The 22,314-nt window shown below is 43.4% G+C and overlaps 1 protein-coding gene across 8 annotated transcripts in view; it reads right to left on the bottom strand.

Annotated features, from left to right (window-relative positions):
- Positions 1 to 9,941: 9,941 nt before the first annotated feature.
- The window catches only part of GLIS1 (GLIS family zinc finger 1), a 203,421-nt gene continuing 191,048 nt past the window's right edge, over positions 9,942 to 22,314 (bottom strand). For 7 of the 8 annotated variants that reach the window (XM_061451184.1, XM_061451183.1, XM_061451188.1 and 4 more), the window contains 3 exons: positions 19,532 to 19,716; positions 13,543 to 13,710; positions 9,942 to 10,379 (listed from right to left, as the gene is read on the bottom strand). In XM_061451184.1, coding sequence (XP_061307168.1) covers positions 10,243 to 10,379; positions 13,543 to 13,710; positions 19,532 to 19,716 — 490 coding nt within the window. In that variant the 3' untranslated portion in view covers positions 9,942 to 10,242. Of the gene's footprint in view, positions 10,380 to 13,542; positions 13,711 to 14,588; positions 15,799 to 19,531; positions 19,717 to 22,314 lie in introns of those variants that run through there. The other variant, XM_061451190.1, reaches the window with a different exon arrangement.

Below are 22,314 nucleotides of genomic sequence, written 5' to 3'. Positions count from 1 at the left end.
CCTGCCTGGAGCCTCTGCGCTAGCAGGCAAGCAGCAGGCTTTGAACAACTTGTTCTCATTATGTGAGGAGCACGCGAGCTTTCCACAGTCGCCTTTTAATCTTTTTTATGTTTTTGTTCACACTATGTCACAGATATGTCCTGCATTTCATTATCCAGCTTAGTTCAGCGTGCAGTAGATGAAACTCAAGACTGGCAAGCGGCTGTTGCAGTTCCAGTGCTGACCCCACAGCAGAGCTGCCACACAGCCTGTATGCCCTCTTAACCTTATGCTTAGATAAATACGAAATTCTTTTGGTTGAAATCCCTACGGGTTTATGTTTTTATGGCAAATTTGTTGTTTAGGGTAAGTCAGAAGAAACCAAACTGCCCCAGTTGTGTGCCGCTTTCTCTGGCAGTTGCCAGGGAATGCCACAGCATCCCCACTTGCAGGGGCCTGATCCACAGTGCTCTGCAGGAGGGCACTGAGCCTCAGGCTGCATCACTGCTTCCCCCAGTCACTGCTTCCCCCAGTCACTGCTTCCCCCAGTCACTGCTTCCCCCAGTCACTGTTTCCCCCAGTCACTGTTTCCCCCAGGCACTGCTTCCCCCAGGCACTGCTTCCCCCAGGCACTGCTTCCCCCAGGCACTGCTTCCCCCAGGCACTGCTTCCCCCAGGCACTGCTTCCCCCAGGCACTGCTTCCCCCAGGCACTGCTTCCCCCAGTCACTGCTGCCTGCTTCTGCAGTTTGTGAGGGGCATTTGTCCCTGCCTGGGCCACGGATGGGGTCCCTCTTGGATTGTTTTCCCTAGAAAACAGGAGCATCCAGCACATTCCTCTGCTGCCTGCCCCAAAGAAGCCCTGTGCAGCTGGCATCGGCCTGGGGATACATCTCTGGGTTATTTGAGCTACTATTGGCATCACTGATGGCAGAGCTTCATGTTCTTGTATACTTAAATCATGGGGTCAGCAGAGGGAGCTCAAGGACATGCAGTCTCAATTCTGGGTTTCAGACCCGCAGTTTTCTGGGCGCTGAAGTGTTCCTGACATAAGCTCTCTGCCTTTGAGTGTTGCAATAATTTACTTTTAAGCCCCTAAACTGTGCAGTGGCTGCATGGGGCCACCTGGTTTGTGCTGGAAGGGGGAAAGCTGAGTAGGAGAGGTCTTACTTAATGGGAATCCCTTTCAGAAGGGAGTTTTTTCTTAATATTGTTAATAATGGGATCAGCACAGAAACCCAAGGTGTGCTAACATGAGCCTCTGGGGACATCAGTTCAGACTGAAAAATCAGGCAGGTCTTGCAGTGTACACTAGGAGAAGTGGGAAGGAAAAGCCATAGTACAAAGTGTAAAGCTGCGCCCATTGGGATATATATACACACATGCACACGCACAGATTGAAGTTAGCATACCATCACTAAAAGCAATATAGCAAAGGTGTGGAACAACGTTCCATACACAGAAGGGTCAAAAATACTGCAGCTACCAAATATCTCCCACTGAAACTGCTATGCTGCTCACAACTTTGGTTTGAAACTGGGTGTTACTGTTTTGAAGCGGTCTCCATGGCTGTCAGTCCAAGTGTCAGTCAGGCAGACTTGATGCTGTGCTGTGTAAGATTGCATGTGGAATTTCATTTTACCCATGGACAAAGGCTTCTTCCTCTTCCCTCCCTCAGCTGTGATGCAAAGCAGTGGCCATGACTGCTGGTGCCTGTGCCCCTGTGCTTGTTCCCCTGTTCACATCCATGGTGAGCTGCAGAGGTGTGCATGACCTGAGGAGGAGGCAGGAGCGGACCTTGATAGCATTTATGGAAAATGTTTGGAAAAGTTGATGACAATGGCAACTTTCTGATCATTGAAATTCATGTTGAAGTTCTAACTCTTGGTGATGGGATTTAACTGCAAAATGAGCCCTACCAGCCTGACCTCGGACAAGAGGTAGGTGTTCTCAGAGGCAGCACAGCAGCAGGGGCTGGACAAGACACTTTCACAGCGTTAAGCCAGAGCTGGAGCTCCCTCTTGTGAGAAAATGGAAGTATCAGGGATGCCCAGGGCTGTCAGCTGCAGATACGCAGGGAAGGTGGTGGTCAATAAGGAGGCGGTTCCCAGTAGTTTTTCCTTTAGGTCTGCACACACCTCCATCCAGTGGGACAAGAAAACATGGCATTTGTGGCTGCAGTCTGGCAACATTTGAACTTGGCACTATAGTCTGTACACAGAGTATAAGTGTAATCTGTGGGCAGCTGGGATCTGTCAGAGTTCTGCTGCTTGGGAAAAATACGGAAGTAATTTTCAATGGAAATAATTCTGCTGTTCTCCTCCCCCCCCCTCCTTAATGACTTTTCTCTCTGACAATAGGAGCCTACCTTTATGGCAGCCTATAAGAAGCAGAAAACAAAGCAGTCTGTGGGGAGTGATAAATGCTGGTTACATTTTTGTGCTTGCTGTGCTCAGCATCAGCAGTGATGAACTGGTGACTCTTCTGCCGGCCTCTCACATGGTGCACCAGAGCTGGGCTCTCTCATGTCCATGCCAAGGCCGTCTGCTTTTGAAATGGGAGGTGTCCAGCCACACACTGGGGTATGAGGGTATAATGGGATACATATATACAATAGCTGTGTATATGAAGACTCTATAGGTGGGTCTAGATAGATTTGAGCCAAAGAGCATTTATGGAAAATACTTGGCATTCAGTGAGATCTGGTGCACTTCAAAGGGGAAAAACGTGTTTCAGAACTATTTTTATGAGCCCTGGGGTTAAGTTCTTTCTGGCAAGTGTGAGTTAGCGGCAGCCAAAGGGTGATGGCCGATAGCAGCAGCTCCCCTGACCCTCCCTTGACTTCAGCACTGAGTCCCATGGCAGGGTCTGGGCAGTCCCAAAAGCCCCAGGTGGGCACTTGGCGTCCTCTGTATGGCTGTGGCAAGGATGCCCCGTGCCCGCTGCCAAGCTTGAGTTACCCCTTACAGAGAAAGGAAGTGTTTAAGAAGTCTTTTGAACATTTGTTGGGTTTATTTTGTATCTGATAAATGGAGATCCTGGGTTTGCCATCAGCCTGGCTGCCACGGCTGTAAAACCAAAGCCAACATATTTGAGTTGCACTCCCCAGCCCTGTTCCCACCAGGACCTCTGGCACTTCTTCACCAGAGAAAGGAGAACTCTTGCATCTTGTTGACCATCTCCCAAAACCAGGGTGTACCCAAGCGGTGGCATCTCTAGGAAGTGATGCTCTGCTTTTCTGAGTTGTAGTGCATTAAAACAACTCCTTTTCCCTCCGCATGGCAAGAGTTAATTGTGCGAGTGTAAGAATATTATTCCAAGGGCTTATAAAAAAGAAATCATAATTTTTCTTACAGCAGGGAACATGTCCAGTAATTGATGTGGGAATACTAATGCAATATGTGTGTGTTATCAATTTAGAAAAGTAGAAGACATATTTCCTTAAGCTTCTAATCATTTATACATACGACCTTCATTTATACAGCAGAAGGGCTCTTCCAGAGAGCTACAATTTGCTTCAGATGTTTAGCTTGGGTATTTTGCTTTACCTTCGAACAGCCAACTTTGGGGATTATTTAGCAGTAAAATTAGAAATGTGGCTTTGAGTATGGACCAAAGTCCTGACAGGTGTTAATGGAACTCAACTTGAATATTTTATTCTTTAAATAGGAAAGTGTAAAACTGTATTTGTTTAGCTTTGCCTTCCCGGCAGCTGTATCAGGTATCTTGTTTGACTGGAATCACTGTTTTCTGTACATGGTCTTTGTGCCTGCTCCCAGCTCAGCCTATATTTATAACCTGAACAGATTTCAGGCCCATGGAGAATTCCTTAGGCAAATGCGTGGTTCTCAACCCAAAGAGATAGGAAAGAAAACTCATTATGCAATATAGCTCTGATTTGCAGAATGTGCCTAAAGATGCAAATAGGCACCTAAGAGGATTTTTTTAGAAGGAAATCAAATGCAGGAGATGAAATTAAAGCAATTTAAGGCAGTCTTGAAGAATCCCACTTAGTGCCTGTACCAAAGGTTTTAGGTGTTTAGACACCTTTAGAAAAGTCTGTCCATCAGCCCGTTGCAATTCAACAGTGTTGCTTTGGGTTATATTCAGAGCAAATTCTGATGCAGAGAGATTTATTTTGGTAGCAGTGCTCCCCAGTTTTGCTGAGAGATGTGGTGCAGATTACTCAGTGGGGTCGTGCTCCATTTTGGAGAGCAGCACTGGTTGCTTAGGAGAGCATGGAGGGCACTGGCACAACACAGGCTCAGCCTTATTACAGGAGATGTGCTGGGGGGGATTTATGTTGGCTGAATTTTGATGTCCATCACTGGAGGTTGCAGCTTCTCAATGCCTTCCTGTAACATGGTGACTCCTCCTTTTCAGGCATCTTTCATTTCCCAGCACCTTAGAGGAAGCCAGGGTGCTGGTCTGGCAACTCATGGTTGCCTGAAGTAGAGTGAAATCAAGCCATCCCTTAGTTATTGAAGAGGAAAGTCCTGAATCTGCTGTTGGAACCACATACTTTACTTGGGTGCTGGGAGGTGAAGAGCTGCTCTGGGGCTCTCTTGGTTGCCATTGCCCTGAGGATGGTGTTATGCTGCCTTTCTGAAATGAAGACAACCTGAAAGCAGGGAAAGGTCAGTCTAATCCTTCACTAAACCATTTTAATGCACTCCCTAGCCAGCATCTCTGTGTGTCCTCCCATGTCTCTGTACTGTCATCGTGTCCAGCAAAACGTTCCAGACCACTGTTTGGCACCCAGGCACACTTGGAGGGTTCAGAGACGTGGCCTCTCTCAGAAAGAAGGGAGAAAACCCTTTGAAATCAAGCAGGCCCAAACTTGCAAAACTCTTGAAAATTAACATCATCCTTTTCTGGGTGTCCTTGATTCACTGAAGAGAACTTCTATATAACACAAGGCCAGAAATACACTTTTAAACTTGAGTCACTTGGTTTTGAACCAGAATTACTGGTTCCAGCCTGTATTAGTTAGCCCAGAAGAAGAATTTGGGTTTATTTTCTGGCTTCACCACCACTACAGAAATTGTTTCTTGTTTGCCAAAGGAATGGGCAAACATCTTTTCATCTCACTAAAAATCAGGTAGAAAGCTCAGTCTTCAGCTAGACTGGGACTTTCTATGGGTTAGATGCTTTGAAGAAAAGCCTCCCTCGTGGTTTGACTGGTTTTGCAGCCATGAGTGGCTGACAGCCCCTGGTGCCAAGATATGCAGCCTTGCAAGGCCTTGACAATCTAGATGTCTACAGTTCTTGTTCTGCTGATTCTGGGCCATGGACTTCAAAATCACGTAAGGGACTTTGCAGTTTGCTTTGAAATTTAAGAGAGGAGCCTTTAGTGCAACTGCAGATCTCAGAAGGGCTTGTTTCAGGAGGGAATAGTCCAATGGCTTTTTGCTGTCAGTGAAATAAGTCATATAGACTGGCTATTTTTCTTCTGTTGCACTGATCTTTTAATTTAATACAAATACATTGCTGGAGAACCGAACTAAACTGGTGTAGGTTTTAATAAGATCATAACAAAAACCATTGAAATCTTTGACTCTTATGCAATTTAAATTCAATTTACAGTCACTGTTTATTTTCACATGCTTGGTTGTTGTTTTAAGAAGGGGTTTTTTTGCACTGCTTGCGTAACTGACATCTATTGCAGTATCAGATCGGTGCTCATAATGTGCTCTGGAATTTGTTGTTTTGGACTATTACCATTTACAAAGTGTATCCAGTTGAAAGGACAGCCTCAGAAGCGGAGAAGCACCTCCACAGGGAGCTAGTCCTGCTGTTTGGTGTGTACCGAACTAGAGAATATGACCTGAAAATGTACCGACTCTGTATACACGGGAGGATATCTGATACCTGCCACAGGCTGTCACCATTCCTACTGCAGGCCTGAGGCTTTGGTCTTACAAATTCCTGGGTCATGTTGCCCCATCAGAGTTATGGCATTAAAATAGCGTTCTTTTGTCATGATATGCCACGTGTGTACATCTCCTTTGCACACTTGCAAAGGCACTTCTGTATCGCTGAAAGGATGAATACTTCTATAGCTTGTGAAGTACTGCAGCTAGTAAATGGGACCAGAACAAGCATTTTGGTTTTCTATACAACGAAAAGCTTGAGCTTGATTGTATTAAAAATGTAGAAGTCCTGCTGAATGTTTGGCTTCCATCCCAGCTGGTGGAGAGCGCAAAGAAGTGCTTCAGCTGCTTCAGTGTCAACTCTTGAAATTCATTTTCTCTCTCCCAGCTTGATCAGCCACTGAAGGTCATCTTATTTCAGGCGTTCCTAAAGCGTCCTGCGTACGCACCGAGTACATACGCATGGGGTTTTCATTCACTGGGGAAATGATTTGTGGCTATTTATAAAGTAGGTTTGTAATTTATTATATGAGTTTTGTTGCCTAGATTGAAAAAGTATCTGACAGTGAAATGGAACCAGCAGTTCCATTTTAATTCCACAGGGTAATAATTTTCTGCTGTTATAAAGCCTTACTCCAGTTATTATACGTATTAGTCGGTGAGGTTTTTACAGCACCACAACGACAAACTTGCCAAGCAATAAATTCCATTGAAAGGTTTCTTTGTGTCTTTAGGAAAAGCTTACATGAGATACTTCCCTACTTACATGTAATAAAAGGACATAATGAAGTACTCAAGCACACATTAACTGGTGCTATTGTGTATTTTAATGCTTTTATTATGGATAACTTTCCAAACTGTACAAACTCAAAGGAGAGCTTTTGCATTTCTCTCAGTCCAGCCTTTTAATTTACAGAAAACCTGATTCACACAGATTCTGGAATGAAATCATCATTCCAGCTGCTCTGCTTTAAGTTTCCCAGACCTTTGTGAATCATTGTGTGGTTTTGAACAGCCTGCTTGTTGTGACAGAAATATTTTTATAATTGATCAAGTATGGTTAGGTTCGGTTGGTTTGTATTTTTAACTTAAAAAAAACACGGCATTTTTAGAAGGATTTCTTTAATTTTTAGGAAATGAGATTAATCTGGTTTTTAAGACACGATTTCCTTTTAATGTCTCCAACTAATTGAATCCCAGAAATTATTTTGATTTTTGTCTCAGCCATTATAGCTTTCTTGGCCTTTGGATATGTTTATTCTAAGTCTTCCTTTAAAAGTTTTCAAGTTTTACTGCTTGGCAGTTTTTAAGCTACCTGCCTCCTTGTTTAACGTTCCAGGAAAGAGTTCTGGCCATTTCTGAGACCCAAAACAACCCAAATCTCTGATGCATCAGAGCCGATAAGCAACAGGACAGAAAGCAGATGTGGCAGTACTCAGAAGCAAAGCCACGTGCCTAGGCTTAAGGCACAATTTGGAGCCTTTATGCCTTTTAATTCCAAGAGAGGAATGCTGAGTCAGCGCTGCCAGGGACTGCCTGGGCCAGGCAGGGCAGCCCCAGTTAACAGGTTTGCAGCTGGGAGTGGGTGTCCTTGAGAGCTTGAGATCTTGAGGAACTACTTATAAAAGAGGGGTCACATAGAATAGTTAGGGTTGGAAAGGACCTTAAGATCATCCAGTTCCAACCCCCCTGCCATGGGCAGGGACACCTTACGCTAAATCATATCACCCAAGGCCTCGTCCAGCCTGGTCTTGAACACTGCCAGGGATTGCAATGAAACCCATTCCAGTGCCTCACCACCCTAACAGGAAAGAACTTCTTCCTTATATCCAATCTAAACTTCCCCTGTTTAAGTTTGAACCCATTACCCCTTGTCCTGTCACTACAGTTCCTAATGAAGAGTCCCTCCCTAGCATCCCTATAGGCTCCCTTCAGATACTGGAAGGCTGCTATGAGGTCTCCACGCAGCCTTCTCTTCTCCAGGCTGAACAGCCCCAACTTCTCAGTCTAAGATTTCAGATTTCTTGAAGACAGAGAGCCAAACTGGATCCAGAGTCCCCTTCATCTGCACTAACAAGGGGCAGCCAGGCCCTGGAGAAACAACTAAAATGCATCCATGCTTTCTGGTTAGCCCGGATTGGGCTCGAGCAGTGCTGGACATACTGCTGTGACAGATGGTCTCCAGGGTTTTTCCCCTGTTTGCCCAGGGTCTGTGGCTGAGGAGAGGCACAGTGGCACCGGGATGCTCTATGAGCAGACTCCTGGGCTGCTGGGTCCTGAGGCTGGGGCACCAGGTGCTGTGTTGGACCTGAGCTGTGTCCCATGTGTCTGGGCAGGTTGGTGCAAGCCTTTCACTGTGACTGACGTACCTGGCATGAGAGAGGGTCCTTGACAGCTCTGTGTGGGGAGATCCTGGTAATGGAAAGAAAACAGGAAGGAAAGTACCATCCTCAGTGACTCGCTGGTTTCAACCCAGCATGAGCTTTTCAGTGGTGACCTGTGATCGCTTGGGTAACTTTGAGCTGTAAATGAAGGGGTATTTGCAAGAAATCTATTGATGCCCAAGATGGGTGTCCTGTAGAGAATGGTGCTTGTGAAGAGTTGCCTGTTGCTGATAAACTTCTCAGGCCTCAGCAGCATTTCAGGTGTGCATCCCTGGCTTGGATGGGCACCCAATAGACTCCTTAGGCTGTCATATGCCTGGTGTGGCATCTCTGCTGCTGCAGACATGCTGGTGTGGGAGCTGTGGGAATGGCTTGCTGTTGGTGTGGACATGGTGTCCTCTTGCATGCTTCACTCTGGGACCTGCTGTCTAAATGTCCTTTGGCCTTTTGTCAAGAGCTCTGCCCTGAGGCATTGGGACAGGAGACACAGCTGGACACTGCCAAGGGCAGCTAGGGCATTTGGTGTTATTGGTGTTCATAGTACAAGAGCAAAGTTGATGCTAACTCTATCTTCATTTAATCCAAACCCAGCCTCTCTTTTTCCTTTGTGAGGCTGCACCCACACCTGCAGGACAGAAAGTCCCACATCTCCTGAGATTGGGGCTTGTGTATGAGACAGAATAAAGCCTTTCAGCTAATCATACACTTGCTCCTACGGTGCCTTATTAAGCCCAACTAAGCAATGGTTTTCAAATGAGAACAGTTGGTTGGGTTTTTTTTTGTCAGTTCCTTCTTATTGTTTCCCACATTTTCAGGAGCTCAGATGTAACCTGCCTGTGTTGGCATGTATTGGGAGCACATGTTCCCTTGCAGGATGCCTGTCTCTCCCAGGAATCATGATTAGGCTGGAAATGCAGCCCAGTGAGGCCAGGGCCACTGTGACAGGGAACCAAGCTACTGCAGGTGACTTCTGTTCCTCTGGAAGCCCCTGATTACAACTGCTTTGGATGGAGGAGAGCCCTCCCAAAGCCCTCCCTGCCTGAAGTCAGAGCAGCCTCCAGGTCTAGAGAACTCAGGTGACCTGCCCCACACTTAGTGTTTGTGCACTGTGAATATGCCCCTGATCTCACAGGGGGTGAGGACATGTTTACTTGCGAAGGCACAGAGCCAACCACAGCTGCATTTAATCTTCCCTTACACTGCTTGTGCTGATGCATCCACCACGGCAGGGGCAGCAGGGAGGCTGGGAGAACGCTTAGGGCCAGTGGGCACCAAGTGATGGGGAGCCAGCCCATGGTGCTGCCCTGTGCTGGAAGGCTCTGGTCCTTTTACTGGAAGTCTGCAAGCCCCTCGGTTTCCTTCACATACACGTGGGTTGTTGTAATTTCACACTTACTGAAATGTCACTGCTTTGTTTAAATCACTCACTCTCAGACATTTCAGAACGTAATATGAGGATTTATCAGGCAGACTGCTGATGTTAAGAAATGACAGGACACTTGTTTCCAGTTTTTAATGCTTTCTTGTAAAACTGAAAATATAAAACCAGCCGAGCAAATGAAGATCTTTATATACATGAGGTCTGTGATTAAAAAAATCCTTCTAGTTAATAAAAAAGAGACAAATTGACCAATGAGTTAAATGAAAACTGATTAAAGGGAACAACATTCTCAAACTGAAACATACTTTGCAGGAAAAAAACAACCCTTCTTTACAAGTTTATTATATAACTTACATTTACACTTTACTGAGAGAACTTACAAAACAAGCTGCTTGAAATGCTCCTCATTCCCTTAAAGCATGAATTTCAAAGTGCCACAGCAAAGGAACAGGTTCCAATATTATCTTATACAGACTATTCATGTATAAAATGGTTTGGTAAATGTGAGGTGTTTGTTTAAATGAGCACATATAGGGATACAGACTAAATAAAAGTACTTGAACAACACCTTTGTTATTACATACTCAGTTATAAGTATAATAAAGGCAACAGGGTCAGCACTGCTCTTAGGTATCTGTATAGATGGAAGGAATGTGATTCAAGCAGTGATCAAAGGCGCCATTCTGGAAGAATCCACTTTCATCAGTTCCATTGGAGACCATGTCTTCAGATACACACTGTGCTTCAGAGATTGCATCATAGCCTGAAAGCAGGACAAGTTGTATGGACATGACTTAGTGCCATAGTACATATAAGGAAGGAAGCGCAGTTTGAGGCCTGGGATTATACAGTACAGCCCAGTGTTAATAAAAAGACAATAGGGTTTACCATCAAAGCCTTACCCAGGAGATACACAAACTAATCTCCATGGACATTTGTGTCATAGGAGATGAAGCTCCCATTCATTTCTGTGGAAAGCTACCCATTTGCAAGTGAAGTGCAAGTATCAGAGTATGACTCTCTTGGGACTTTACAGTCATTATCTGAATAGGATGTCAAAACAATGAGTGGGCAAGGATCCTAGTAAGTGTGCACTAGAAGTGATGCAGTCCTCTTGCTTTGTGTGTTTCCTTCTAATGGCACTTAGGAAAAAATGTTCCATGTCTCTCCCAGCTGCTCTTAAGACTCAGAAAAAATCTGGATCCTGCATTATTGGATCCCCCTATACTGCAGAAATCAGGTGTGTGAGGTCAGGCTCACGGGATGTGTGGAAGGAGCTGTGCACCACATTGTCCACAGCCCACCATGATGCCAGCTCCTCACCTGGCCCAGCTCCCTGGTGCTTGCCAGGCTACCACAAAGCCACTATGGTGAGGAAAAATTTCTCTGCCCTTCTCCTTTTATAATGCAAAACTTACTTCCGCAGCTTTTTAGCCTCCCTGAGCTGTGCATCCCTGTGGAAATGAACAGCTTTGCCTGATACCAGGTGCTATGGCAGCTGGAATGCCAGGGAGTCTGAAACAAAAAGGTTATTGCCCATCCCATAGGTCATGAACATTTCCTATTATGCCCCACTGGAACCTGCTTTTTGTTCTAGTTAAGAACATGCCTGTGAACTAAGTGCCTGATGTAGAAAATGCATCTTTTGTAAATCACATTCACTTTTAGATGACTGATCCTCATGGTTACAGCACCAATACCTGGCTCCATCCTCTGCTTGACAGAGGAGCTCTGTGGAGCTGTTGGGAACTGTTATTCTGTGCCTCAGTTCCCTGCGTGGAAAATGGGGCTCTTGCTTCTTTTTAGCCTTTCTCTCATGCCTTCCACCTGCCTGACTCTGCAGGCAAGCGTGTCTGGATGTGGCTAAATCAAATGTTGCAGGGGCTTAACTGAGGCCTCTGGGCTGTGCAGCACCGCATTGCCAGCAGTAGTGACAGATCCTCGGGGCTTACACAGCCAGGCCTGGTTTCAGAAAGCCCCGTCGGCTCCGTCTTTAGAACTTAATTACAGGTATTTTACTGTTAGGTATGTTTTTATTATTTGAGACCTAATTCTCTACTTATTTACATTGCTGCATTTTCCTCTGACGTATGAATTTACTGTTAGTTTACAGGTCAGATTCTGCTGTCTGCGCAAATCTGGCATGCAGCACATGTCCAAAGTCTCTGGACAAGGAACTCAGCCTGTTTATCTGCCTTATGCTGTGCCACTCCAAATGGAGTGAGCAGTATTTTGACAGACTCTGCAAGTGTTTCTTTTATGCTGATTTCCATTTGAGGAGCCTGTATACAGGGTAGATACACAACCATGAAGAGAAGCATACACCCCAGAAATCATTATTAGATTCCAGATAGAGTAAACTATCCAAAGTCCAGAACAGAAAATAAGAATTTATTGACTGTTAATATGATTCATGGAGCAGCTGTTTGCCAGTCACATTTGGCATTCCTGGGAGATGAGATCTCATTTAATATTAATGGTGCTATAAAAGCCTGAACAAAAATTAATGCATAGCCTTGATGAATCTTGCAAACCTGAATGGTTCTATTTTACACACGAAAAGATAAGATTTATACGTTTCATATATATTTATGTTTCTGCCTTTTAAGTATTTGCATACCGCAATAACCACTCTAAACCCAAAAATACTACACAGAAACATTTCTTACTAGCTTAGCCCCAGACAGAAAAATCAACTGTTGTTGAAGTTGGTGTCTTGCCATAGTATTATTCTTTGCTCCTACAATTTCTTTTGGAAAGTTTATTTAGTCTGTTCTTTAAATATTGCAGGCTGTCAATCTACACTTGAAATTTGATGTTAACATGAAAAAACTGTGTTTTAGTAACATCAAACTTATGAATAACACAAAAGAATTCAAAGTTGAAGCTGAAACTTCATCTTAAACTTTTCCCTTGTGCTCGTTACCGATGCATACACTTTCTAGTGTGGAACACCAGACAAATGCATGCCCACTCTCTCTGAACAGACTCTCCTTTAATACAAAACAAACAGGAAAGTCAACTCTAATTTTGTGGTCTGACTCAGGCCCCATTTCAAAAAGCATTTAAACATATGTTTCCAGTATTGTCCTTAACCAAGATGCCCTCCTGAATTCAGAAATGGAAGACAAATATCTGAGAGATGTGTAAGTAAGGAGACCAGTAAATGGTGTTTCATGGTTCTGACACACTCACATTTTGTTTGATTTCAGTAAGTCTGTCAAATCTTAATTGTGGTTTTAAAAGTAGAGAACAATGCTTTACACAAATGAATACTTCAATACTGAAGCACTATAGTAATCCAGCTACCATTACTTGTTGTAAATTGTACATTATGCAAATATGTAGTTAAATGGGAAAACACAATTGCCATGAATGTGCAAAGCACAAACACAAAGGAACTGCTGAACAAAACCAAACTGGTCTTTTTAGCTGAATTTATCGAAGCAGTGCCTTCCCATTTTGTAAACATCAGGATTGCGAAACAAAGCCACCCTTTTATTCCTGCTTTGAAGGAATAAAAGCTCCTGCTGCTGCTCTTTTCTTCAGAGCTGTGTTAACTATCTATCTTCTTAACTTTGATCTGACTATAAAAGCCTCCCTGAGCCTACCTGCAGAGATGTACCATGAATAGCCCACACGATAAATGTGAGAGGTGTCTGTTTGTCAGCTCTCCTGAAGGTGTGTGCTGCCTGTGACATCCGGCAGAGCGAAAGGAGAATTTGACTGTCCATCAGTCAAATACAGCTGGACTAAAGAAAATAAATTAGCTTTTCTCCTGGGATTTTTATAGATGCAAATGAATTTCAGTGACTGAGGGTTTTATGCAAGTATATTTTTGTAATAACATTGGCTATAAAATGTGTTCTTTTCCCCTCCTCCTAAAAATATCACATGGGTAATTCTTTATAGGCAGAATAAATTACCTGTTGAAGCTAAAGGTGCATTGAGTATGTGATAGCCATTCTGTCTCAGAGGATTAAAGCAGTGGGTTTCCCCTGTAAGGACATCACTGGTGACAGACTGGTCCATTGTTCTGTAGCAGTCTCCATAGTGGAAACAGTTTTGTATTGAGTGAAAGCTGCCTTGGTAACCTGAAAACAGATATCACACACACATTTTAACACCACTGTAATCGTATTAGATCTATTTCTGTCACAGTATTTCATTACTATTGTGGGGGTTTTTAGTCCCTCAGTTTAAACTATGCAATAATGATCACGCTGTTCTATAAGGCGTAATAATATAGAAGCTAAATCAGACTCATTCCCACAAGGTGCTGTGGACTGTGATCCCCATCAAGCAAAAATCTCAGAGGTGTGCTTCATTTCAAGTAGTGGGTCAGCTGAACCCAGTCAATAGCCCACTTGTGTTCAAAGCTACGTACCTTGGGTTTTGCCAGCAGAAACTGTGACTTGTGCACAACAAAAGAAAGCAGGTAACAGTAAAGGACAAATGAGTTGCTGAGGAAGGAATTTTACAACTTGGAAGTATGTGCCAACATCCTAAAAGAAAATGTTATTTGCTCCCTTAAGGACAACCTCAAAGCATGCCACAAGATGTATACCAACCATGGCCTGATTTAATGATTTTCCTTCCTCCTGCCTCAATAACCTCTTCCTGATTCCAGGTGCATCACACGCTATTTGCACAGTCATATTATGTGTTTCCTTACCTTCTCTCAAAGTCCCCTCCGAAATGATTCTCCTTCCCTTATATGCAACTGAAGTCAACCAAGTCAGGCTTTAAGTTTAGTAGAATGTGCTATCAGGATTTTCCTCTGTTTGCCAGGAAAAATACAGAGCTGTTGACTCTCTTCCCTCAGCCTTACTCAGACTGAAATGTTTCCTAAGGAACCAGGTAGTTCAGCCAAAGAGACACAACCACATCAGCCGCTGACAGAAGCCAACACAGCCCCACTCAGCAGTGACTTGCTGGGCTGGTTGTGCAGCTATTCAGTCTGGTTTGCCTATCACCAAAGAGCCTGGGTGATGTACAGGGGGGGATGTGACCCTTACAAATCATGCAGTGTATAAGGTTTTTCCTGTTAAGAAAGATCTCCTGTCTTTTTCTGCATTTTCCCTTTAATTCCAAAGTTTGACCAAGGACATAGGTAGCATCTGTTCAGTCTGGTCATGTTTTCTAAGGTGGTAATAAATAAGGCTGAGGCAATTCTTTAGTAAAAATACAATGAACTCATCGAGTGGGGAAAGATTTGCTCTGAAGTTTCACAGTTTCATATGTGTTTTGGCAGAATCTGCATGGATTAGATGATTCATTTCTTAAGAACCTGTAATCCTCCACCACAAAATACCTGAACTGTTGATATCCATGATTGGTGAAGTACTAACGGATGACTGTGTTAGATAAAGACACTACACACACTGTACCAAAGCTGTTTGTATTTGCTGCTACATAGAAGAAGGCTGAGAAATTTGGAAAGCTGAGTATTAAATGATGCATGTCCTTCCTTGGAATAAATAGACAGCCACCTCTATTTACTGCCTGGAGAGTCTGGCTCAATCAACCAAAGCGCTCTTATGAGAGGTAGCAAAGCCATCTTTTGGTGTGGTTTAGGTACAGGGCTTTATTGATTGGCTTTTGATAATTATCCTGACTTTTCTGTTTACAAAATATGAACTCCCTGCTATAAACCTTCTAAAAATACCTCCTTCTGAGATGAACAGTGAGAAAAAATGAGACACTTGGCTTCAGACGAGGTGTAACTGGTTGCAGAGAGCACTTATACGCACTGCTAGTGAAAAAAGTGAACCTCTTCCAGAAAGTCTGCTATACACATCACTTCTAGGGAAGGCATGACGTGTATTTTCTCTGTCTCTGTAATTGCTGCCCTTTTGTCACGCTCCCAGGCTTGCCTTTGTTAGCTCTATTAAACATCTTTATGATCTACAGGGCTGGCACAGTGACTTAGCAAATCAGAGAACAGCCAAGCCTGACAGAACCGGATTGAAACTAGTTGGATCCAGGGTTTTCTCAAGACCGATGAGTAAAGATTTCTTTTGAAGTGTTTTCAGTTTCACTGTCTAGCTGCTCAGGAAAACATACCTGAGGCAGAGAACTGCCTCAGAATCAGAAGTCTGGAAAGAACTAAAATGCTCCATAAGCGTTCAAATTCTCTGTTGGACTGCAGCATCTGTCCCTCAGCATCACTGTGTGATAATCTGAGAAGGCAGCATAAAAAAGAGTTACTGGAACTATCCAGTGAAGAGACACAATGTAGGAAAATACTAGTGTTACTTCACTGTTGTAATGACCAGGAGCAAATTTCTGCTAAGTGCTTCCTGGAGGAAATACAGAGAAATGCAGCATTCCAATTCTAATGTGATTGAAGATGTGATAAATGCAGGTAGCAAACTAAAGAAAGACGTCAGCGTGAGGAAGGGAAAGGTTGCAGTGCTGGTCACTGGTCAGGTAAAACAAACCATGGCACTAAAAATGGGACTTTTAATCCTTCTGACCTCAGCAGTATAACGAAAGCTTCCTTTTCCATGAGCTTCAGAGAAATGATGAGACAGTGGGACCCTATTAGAAAGGGGCAGAGGCTGGGTAGGAAGAATTGTTCTTGTTGTATTAAAACCTGTGTTTCAAAATGTAGCCAGCTGAATGTTAATCCTGGAAGGTGGAAATAAGTCTTGGAGTGACTGAAACTGCATGCCTCCATGTTGAAGGACTGCAGGCTCAGGGAGCTGCTATGTCAGTTAGACTGTTTTCATGACTTCTTACATACTTTCTATATTCCAACCACTGCTTCAGGGGAACAATCAGAGAGTTTCTTTTGGTACCAGGTAGGTTGGCTCTTCTTGATGGACTTCAGTAGCACGGCATGGCTCAAGAGGCCAGTCGGGCTGTTCAGAGGAGCTGAGCCTCACACATCTTTCACACTATTAAAAAGGGAAAACTGCCAGCTAGTTTAAGCACTAAGTGTTCCCAAACCCCAAAGTAGTTAGACAAGAGATGGAAAGGCCATGTGAGTTAAAGCAACCACAAGGACTTTTGTAACAACAGCCGCTCTTGCCAGATAAGGTTTCATTCATTTTACACAACCACAGGAAATGAAACTTGTTGCTCGCAGGCACTACAATGTTTGATTTGCATATGTAGTACAAGGCAGAGCCTTACTGCACTTATAACACCTCTAAAATGTGCAGTATGAAACAAGGGTGCTTTTGGTTCATGCCATTTAGTTGTGGTTCCTTTGGATTTCTTCAAGTGGCTTACACAGAAAGTATTAGGAATTATGATTAATATCCCATAACTAACGGTTCAATTAACAACCACATATGGATCAGAGTAAACTAAACATGGAGCAGTTTTTACTAGTTCTTGAAAAAGGCTTCCTTCAGTGGTTAAGATGAAGTAAGCAAGAAGGCTTGTCTGGTGCAAAGAGCCTGGTCCTTCTCGGAGCGCAGAAGTGTAATACACATTTGGCAACCAGTGTTTCGCCAATATTTTTTTTTCCACATGGATTTCAGGTTTTCCTTCAGTTTTGATTTCAATCAAAAGTTTTCTGAGGTTCATTTTCAAGTGAAGAATTTACTAAATGTCCTGTCAGTTTAAGGGATCGCTATGAAATGGTTTATGGACAGTAGATGTAGAAATATAGCAGTTAATAAAGGAATAAACCGAGTTCCAAACATAACATTTAGTTAAAAATTTGCTTTGAAATAATTTGTGACAGAAAAGCTGCCGTGAACCACTTCACACGGTGCACTGGCTGCCTCTGTTTCTCTAAGGCACAGCCTAGAAAACTTCAAGCAGCTTTCAAATGAATGATGTAATGAGCAAATAATTGAAATATGCCTATTAAATGCCATCGTGTTTTGTCATGTCATTTACATGTATGTGCAAATAAATCTCAGCTTTTCAAATTCCATAAAACTTCTGACAAGAAGTCATGTCAGATATAAATAACTACAGGATTCCATTGCCTGCCAAATTCTTTCAGCGTGTAATAATTTCCATGTGATCTTACTACAACGAGGTTTAAACATTTAAGTAAGGTCAGCTTATTCTTTCATTATCAATATATCTGCTACCAGCTCGACGAAGCTCGCTGTCTTCTAAACATTTCACATCCAGTGTTTCTATGCTTCTAGATAGATGCAGAGTTCCACACAAAGATGTATATAATGTTCCAACAGTTCAAAACTCACAAATTACTAGATTCCATTAGAATAGCAAAAATTCCATTAGATGCAAAAAAAAGACATAGAGCCAGTACAGCTAAGTACAGGTTACACATGAACTCATTTCAAAGGCTGTTAATCAAAATTGATTTTTGATTGACCATTTCCATAATGAATTTATAATAATACTTCAACATTTGGTCAAAGTGGAAAATTATGGCTTTTTCAAAACCGCACAACATAACACTTAGAAAGCAACAATTCATTCAAAAGGAAATGTGGTTTTCTTAAGGAATAAAGTCAATTTATTTAAGTGGTTCAAAACTTGTTCTGTCTATGCATTTGTTTCTGCCATAGTAATGAGCTGCTAAACTTTCCTCTTGTGGTTTGTAGTTATTTAGCTCATTATAGTAACATAATCATATATCATTATACGCTATCATAAATCTGCCACTTTTCCCTTAGAGTTAATCTTTTTAAATTGAATAATCTGTTGAGCATCAGGTTGAGTTAGTTTTTCCTTCAGCACAAATCGTTTCCTATAATACGCTTTAACTTTTCAGACTAAGTACAATCCAACCAAAGAGCAAAAATGAGCCTCGGAGAAGGAAAGTCTGAGGGAACTGCTGGGATACTGAACCCCGCTACAGCTATGAATTGCTCACTGGGTTTGTGCTCAGGCCCTGGGTTTCAGACCTACCCTTAGCATCTATTGAGAGAAACCAAACCACCTGTTGTGCCCACTGGTAAATAGATCACATGTGATACTTTGCCAGCCAAAAATTACCTTATATAAGTGACAGTACAGCTGTGAAACAAGTTCCCAAAAAACTGCTTGTCTGCCTGCATAAACTTACATGCTTGGTTATTCTTGCAACCAGACATGTCCTGCATGCTTCTTTCTTGTGGCTATTTACCACACTTAAGCAGCTTTCCATCTGGATTATAGAACAGAGTTCTCAAATATGCAAGCTCCTGTCACTGGAAGTATCTTTGATAATAATATCTCTTGCTAATTTATACTTCAGAAACTGCAGAACCATTACTTAGTTCCCACAGCCCAACTCTGCAATAGGTAAACAAGCTCCCGATGAAAAAGGCTGAGCAATCCAGATTGAAAAATGGTTTAAATTAAGCAGTGGGACAGCTGCTTAGTGCTTAGCTGCTGTCATTCCTGTCCTCAAGTCACACTGGTACTTTGTAGCTGTACACAGTGCCTTGGCATATTGATGTATAAAATAACACAGGTGCTCAACTTCCCAATAACAAATAGCAAACTATTTCTCTAAATTCATGTTTAGTGCATCACTGTCAGTGGCCTGAGAGGACACTGCCAAGGTCTCCTTCAGCCCGTATATTTTGGGACTAGATGGCTCTGGCTCTGGCAGAGTCCCTCTCGCCAAGCTGATGGAAGGCTGGATGACGATCCTCATCTCCTCATCTCATCTGGATGATCAGATGAGGTGCACGGCTAGTAGCAACCTACTGAAAAACCCAAGTGCAAGAGATCTGCAGTGGGGAAACTTCCCCTGTTGGGGTACCATATCATAGCATGAGCTGGTCTAAACGCTTTGCTCTGTGCGTATCAAGCCACTTTAAAAACTGGAGTTCCCACTGAAATGCTGTCAGTGTCTTAATAGTTGTATACAGGTATAGAAAACATATATTTCGGCCAATATATAAGTATTGGCCAAAAATGCAAAAACTGCAATAAATTCTTTCTCCCCACCTAGAAATTAGGAAAAGAAAGAAAAGAGGGAAGAGTTACCTTGAGATCCCTGCTGTACAGACTGGTTTTGAAATTGCGTGTATGGTTTATTTGGTATTCCAGAAAATTGCTGCCCGTTTGGTGACTGGCTGTGTGATGACGGAGAACCATGTTTCTGCAATAGGGAAGGTGGAACTAATGCTTTCAGGGGGCTGACAAGTGGAGAGATTATGTTGGGAGCAAGCCTAGAAAAAGAAAAGACGGAAAAACTTCACATATCACATCACAATATGGGAAAATGAAATACTTGAAAGGTGCTATTTCCATAATACAGGACTATAGAAACATCTATTTTGCAGGCAGAAATTACGTTGAAAAAGAAAGATAACAGATGTAGTGCTGCTTTCAGGTTTTCATTAGGAGGAAACAGAAAAGGATTTGTATTCCTTTCCACTGAGCTCCTGTACTAGCCATAATGACAGGATCAAAATGACACCACTTCTCAGCAAGCAACTTCAACACAGCTCAGCTTTCAGTTAAAATTCTGTGAGCTGAGATGCATGTCCAGGAAACAAAAGTGGAAAATAAAGTGAGTAAATGCAAGTAAATTGTTTTAGTGTCTTCGTAGTTGTAACAGGGTAAAGCTTTACCCCCAAGTTGCAGCCACGACAAAGAAAAGCATTAGCTTCAGTTATTCCTCATGTAGGATTGTTTTTAGACTTAGAAATACAGCTTTAACTGCAACAGTTGGTACCGTCCTTTAAAGAAAAGTCTGAGTAAGTGTTTGCTTGTGGCAGCACTGCTCAGCGTAAGCCTGAGAAGTGGCTATACCTGAGAGGTGGAAAATCCCCACCAGACATCTGGGACTGGGGCCAGCTCAGGAGCCCTGGGGCAGTCCTCACCGAAGACTGAGTCCTTGCGCGGTCCTCACCAAGGACTGACTTCCTCACTGAGGAAGATCCTCACCAACCCGCTCCAGTGAAGTCCCTGGCATCTGCCACCAGTGGAGCAGAGAACCTTCAGTGCTTCCTGCCTGCCACGACATGACCATCCCACCAAGGAGTGCTACAGCAGCTGGCCCAGACGGGACAGGCCCTTTGCCAGAGAGCTGACTTTTGGCCAGTTACAGCCAAAGAGGTGGCATGGTGCAGAAGATGGGACCAAAGATGGGACGGCACTTATGTACAAGCCTCTTTTTGAGCTGTATTACACTAACTCTGTAAATCGGTAAATAGGTAGAAGCTGGACCTTTTACCTTCCTGCCGTAGCTGTGACAAGTGGCCTTTCCCTGCAAAGCCCATCGTTACACTGTCAGATGTGTGGGTTGTATGGACACTACATTCACCGTATACGCTCTGCTGCCTCTGGAGCTTTTGCTAAACATAAGCAGCAGATCTTTGGGCAGCGCTAGAACATCCAGACACAAGAAAAAACACCTGTGTGTTTGAGAGCCACCCTGCTGAAAGGAACCTTCACAGGTACAGGTCCTGAGGCGCAGGGATAAAAATACCCCTGCATGTTTTAACACGTGTCACTGGAAGGAAATAATACATGGGCTGGAAAGAAATACTGAGCAAAAAGCACTGCAAGTGCACTAAAAATGAACTAAAACCCAGATCAGATCTCTCACAGGTGTCTTCCTCCACCACTGCACAAGGCATTCCAACACCATAAACCACCATTTGCAATAGCAATTCCTCACCGGTTTGCGCAACTGCTTCTCGGAGTTTAAACTTGGGGAGTGAGGCTGTGCTTGACTTAGGGCTAAGCACTCCATGGGAGCATTCAAGAGGTAAATATAGATGAACTGTGAATTAATGGTGACAACAGCTTAATCAAATTTAACAGGAGAGGCAGAGGAACACTGCCAAAAGCTGTCACACTGACACTCTATTAAAAGGGGCTTAAATAAATCAACCAGTCAAAGCCCGTCCTATGCTGAAATAATTCCATCTCCCAAAACAGGAAAAGAAGGCATATAATAGAAACCACAGAGACTCTGAATATCCCCAAACCAAACTGAAGAATTCAGCCAGTATTTTTAAATGGCTGAAGGCAAGGATAGTTTCAAGCCAAATACCTAAGAACTGCAAAATAATCCCAACAACAGAGCTGGGATGGCCCTTGCCCTGTAAAGGCTGCAGAGTTGCTAAGCGTGGACAAGGGAACGCAGGGGCCACCTGTGCCCTCTTCAGGTCAGAGACAGAAAATGCTCTCTGGAGCCTGGGCCGGATCTGAAGAGCAGATGCTCGGGGGGAAAATACCGAGTTTATGTGCTGAGTAGCAGCTAAACGCTAAGGTCAGCTCCCGTGTGGCTCTAGTTTTTCCTCAGAGGTCTCAGTAGAGCAATAGTTTAACACAAACGAGCTGTCGCGCAGCCCAGCTACAAGCTGAATCTGCTGCAAATGCTCTCAGATGCGTGTCTGTGGTGAACTCTTGCATGAAGATGGGGCTGAGATTATTTGCTGGGACCTACAGAAGAGCCTTTGCTCTCTCTGGGCTCTTTCGAAGCTGCAAGTGGGTGCCAGCAAAACGCAACCACAGATTACAGCATGGTTACCAGCCCCTTCAAGCGGCACCCATGGAGACACTGTCCTCCACACGCCAGAAATACTTTAGGAGCCTGGAAATGCTTCTATCTGAAAGGAGATGAAAAAGATTGCAGTTGTTTTCATTGGAAAGATAATAGCTCAAAGAGATCACGATAGTGACATTTATATGGATAATGACCACACATGCATTTAAAAGAGAAACAAAAGAGGTACTAAAAACTCCAAGGCCTGGAGAGCCAGAAACCACTCTGAATGAGAGAGGAAAATACTTCTGGTGAGCAAATACTCTGC

This window comes from Pezoporus flaviventris, unplaced genomic scaffold (assembly GCF_033815535.1).
Source record: "Pezoporus flaviventris isolate CSIRO_AGI_PZ_B2104156 unplaced genomic scaffold, CSIRO_AGI_Pfla_v1 ptg000013l, whole genome shotgun sequence".
Lineage (NCBI taxonomy): Eukaryota > Metazoa > Chordata > Aves > Psittaciformes > Psittacidae > Pezoporus > Pezoporus flaviventris.
The sequence above is the reverse complement of the archived record's forward strand: the minus strand, read 5'-3'. Positions and strand labels throughout refer to the sequence as shown.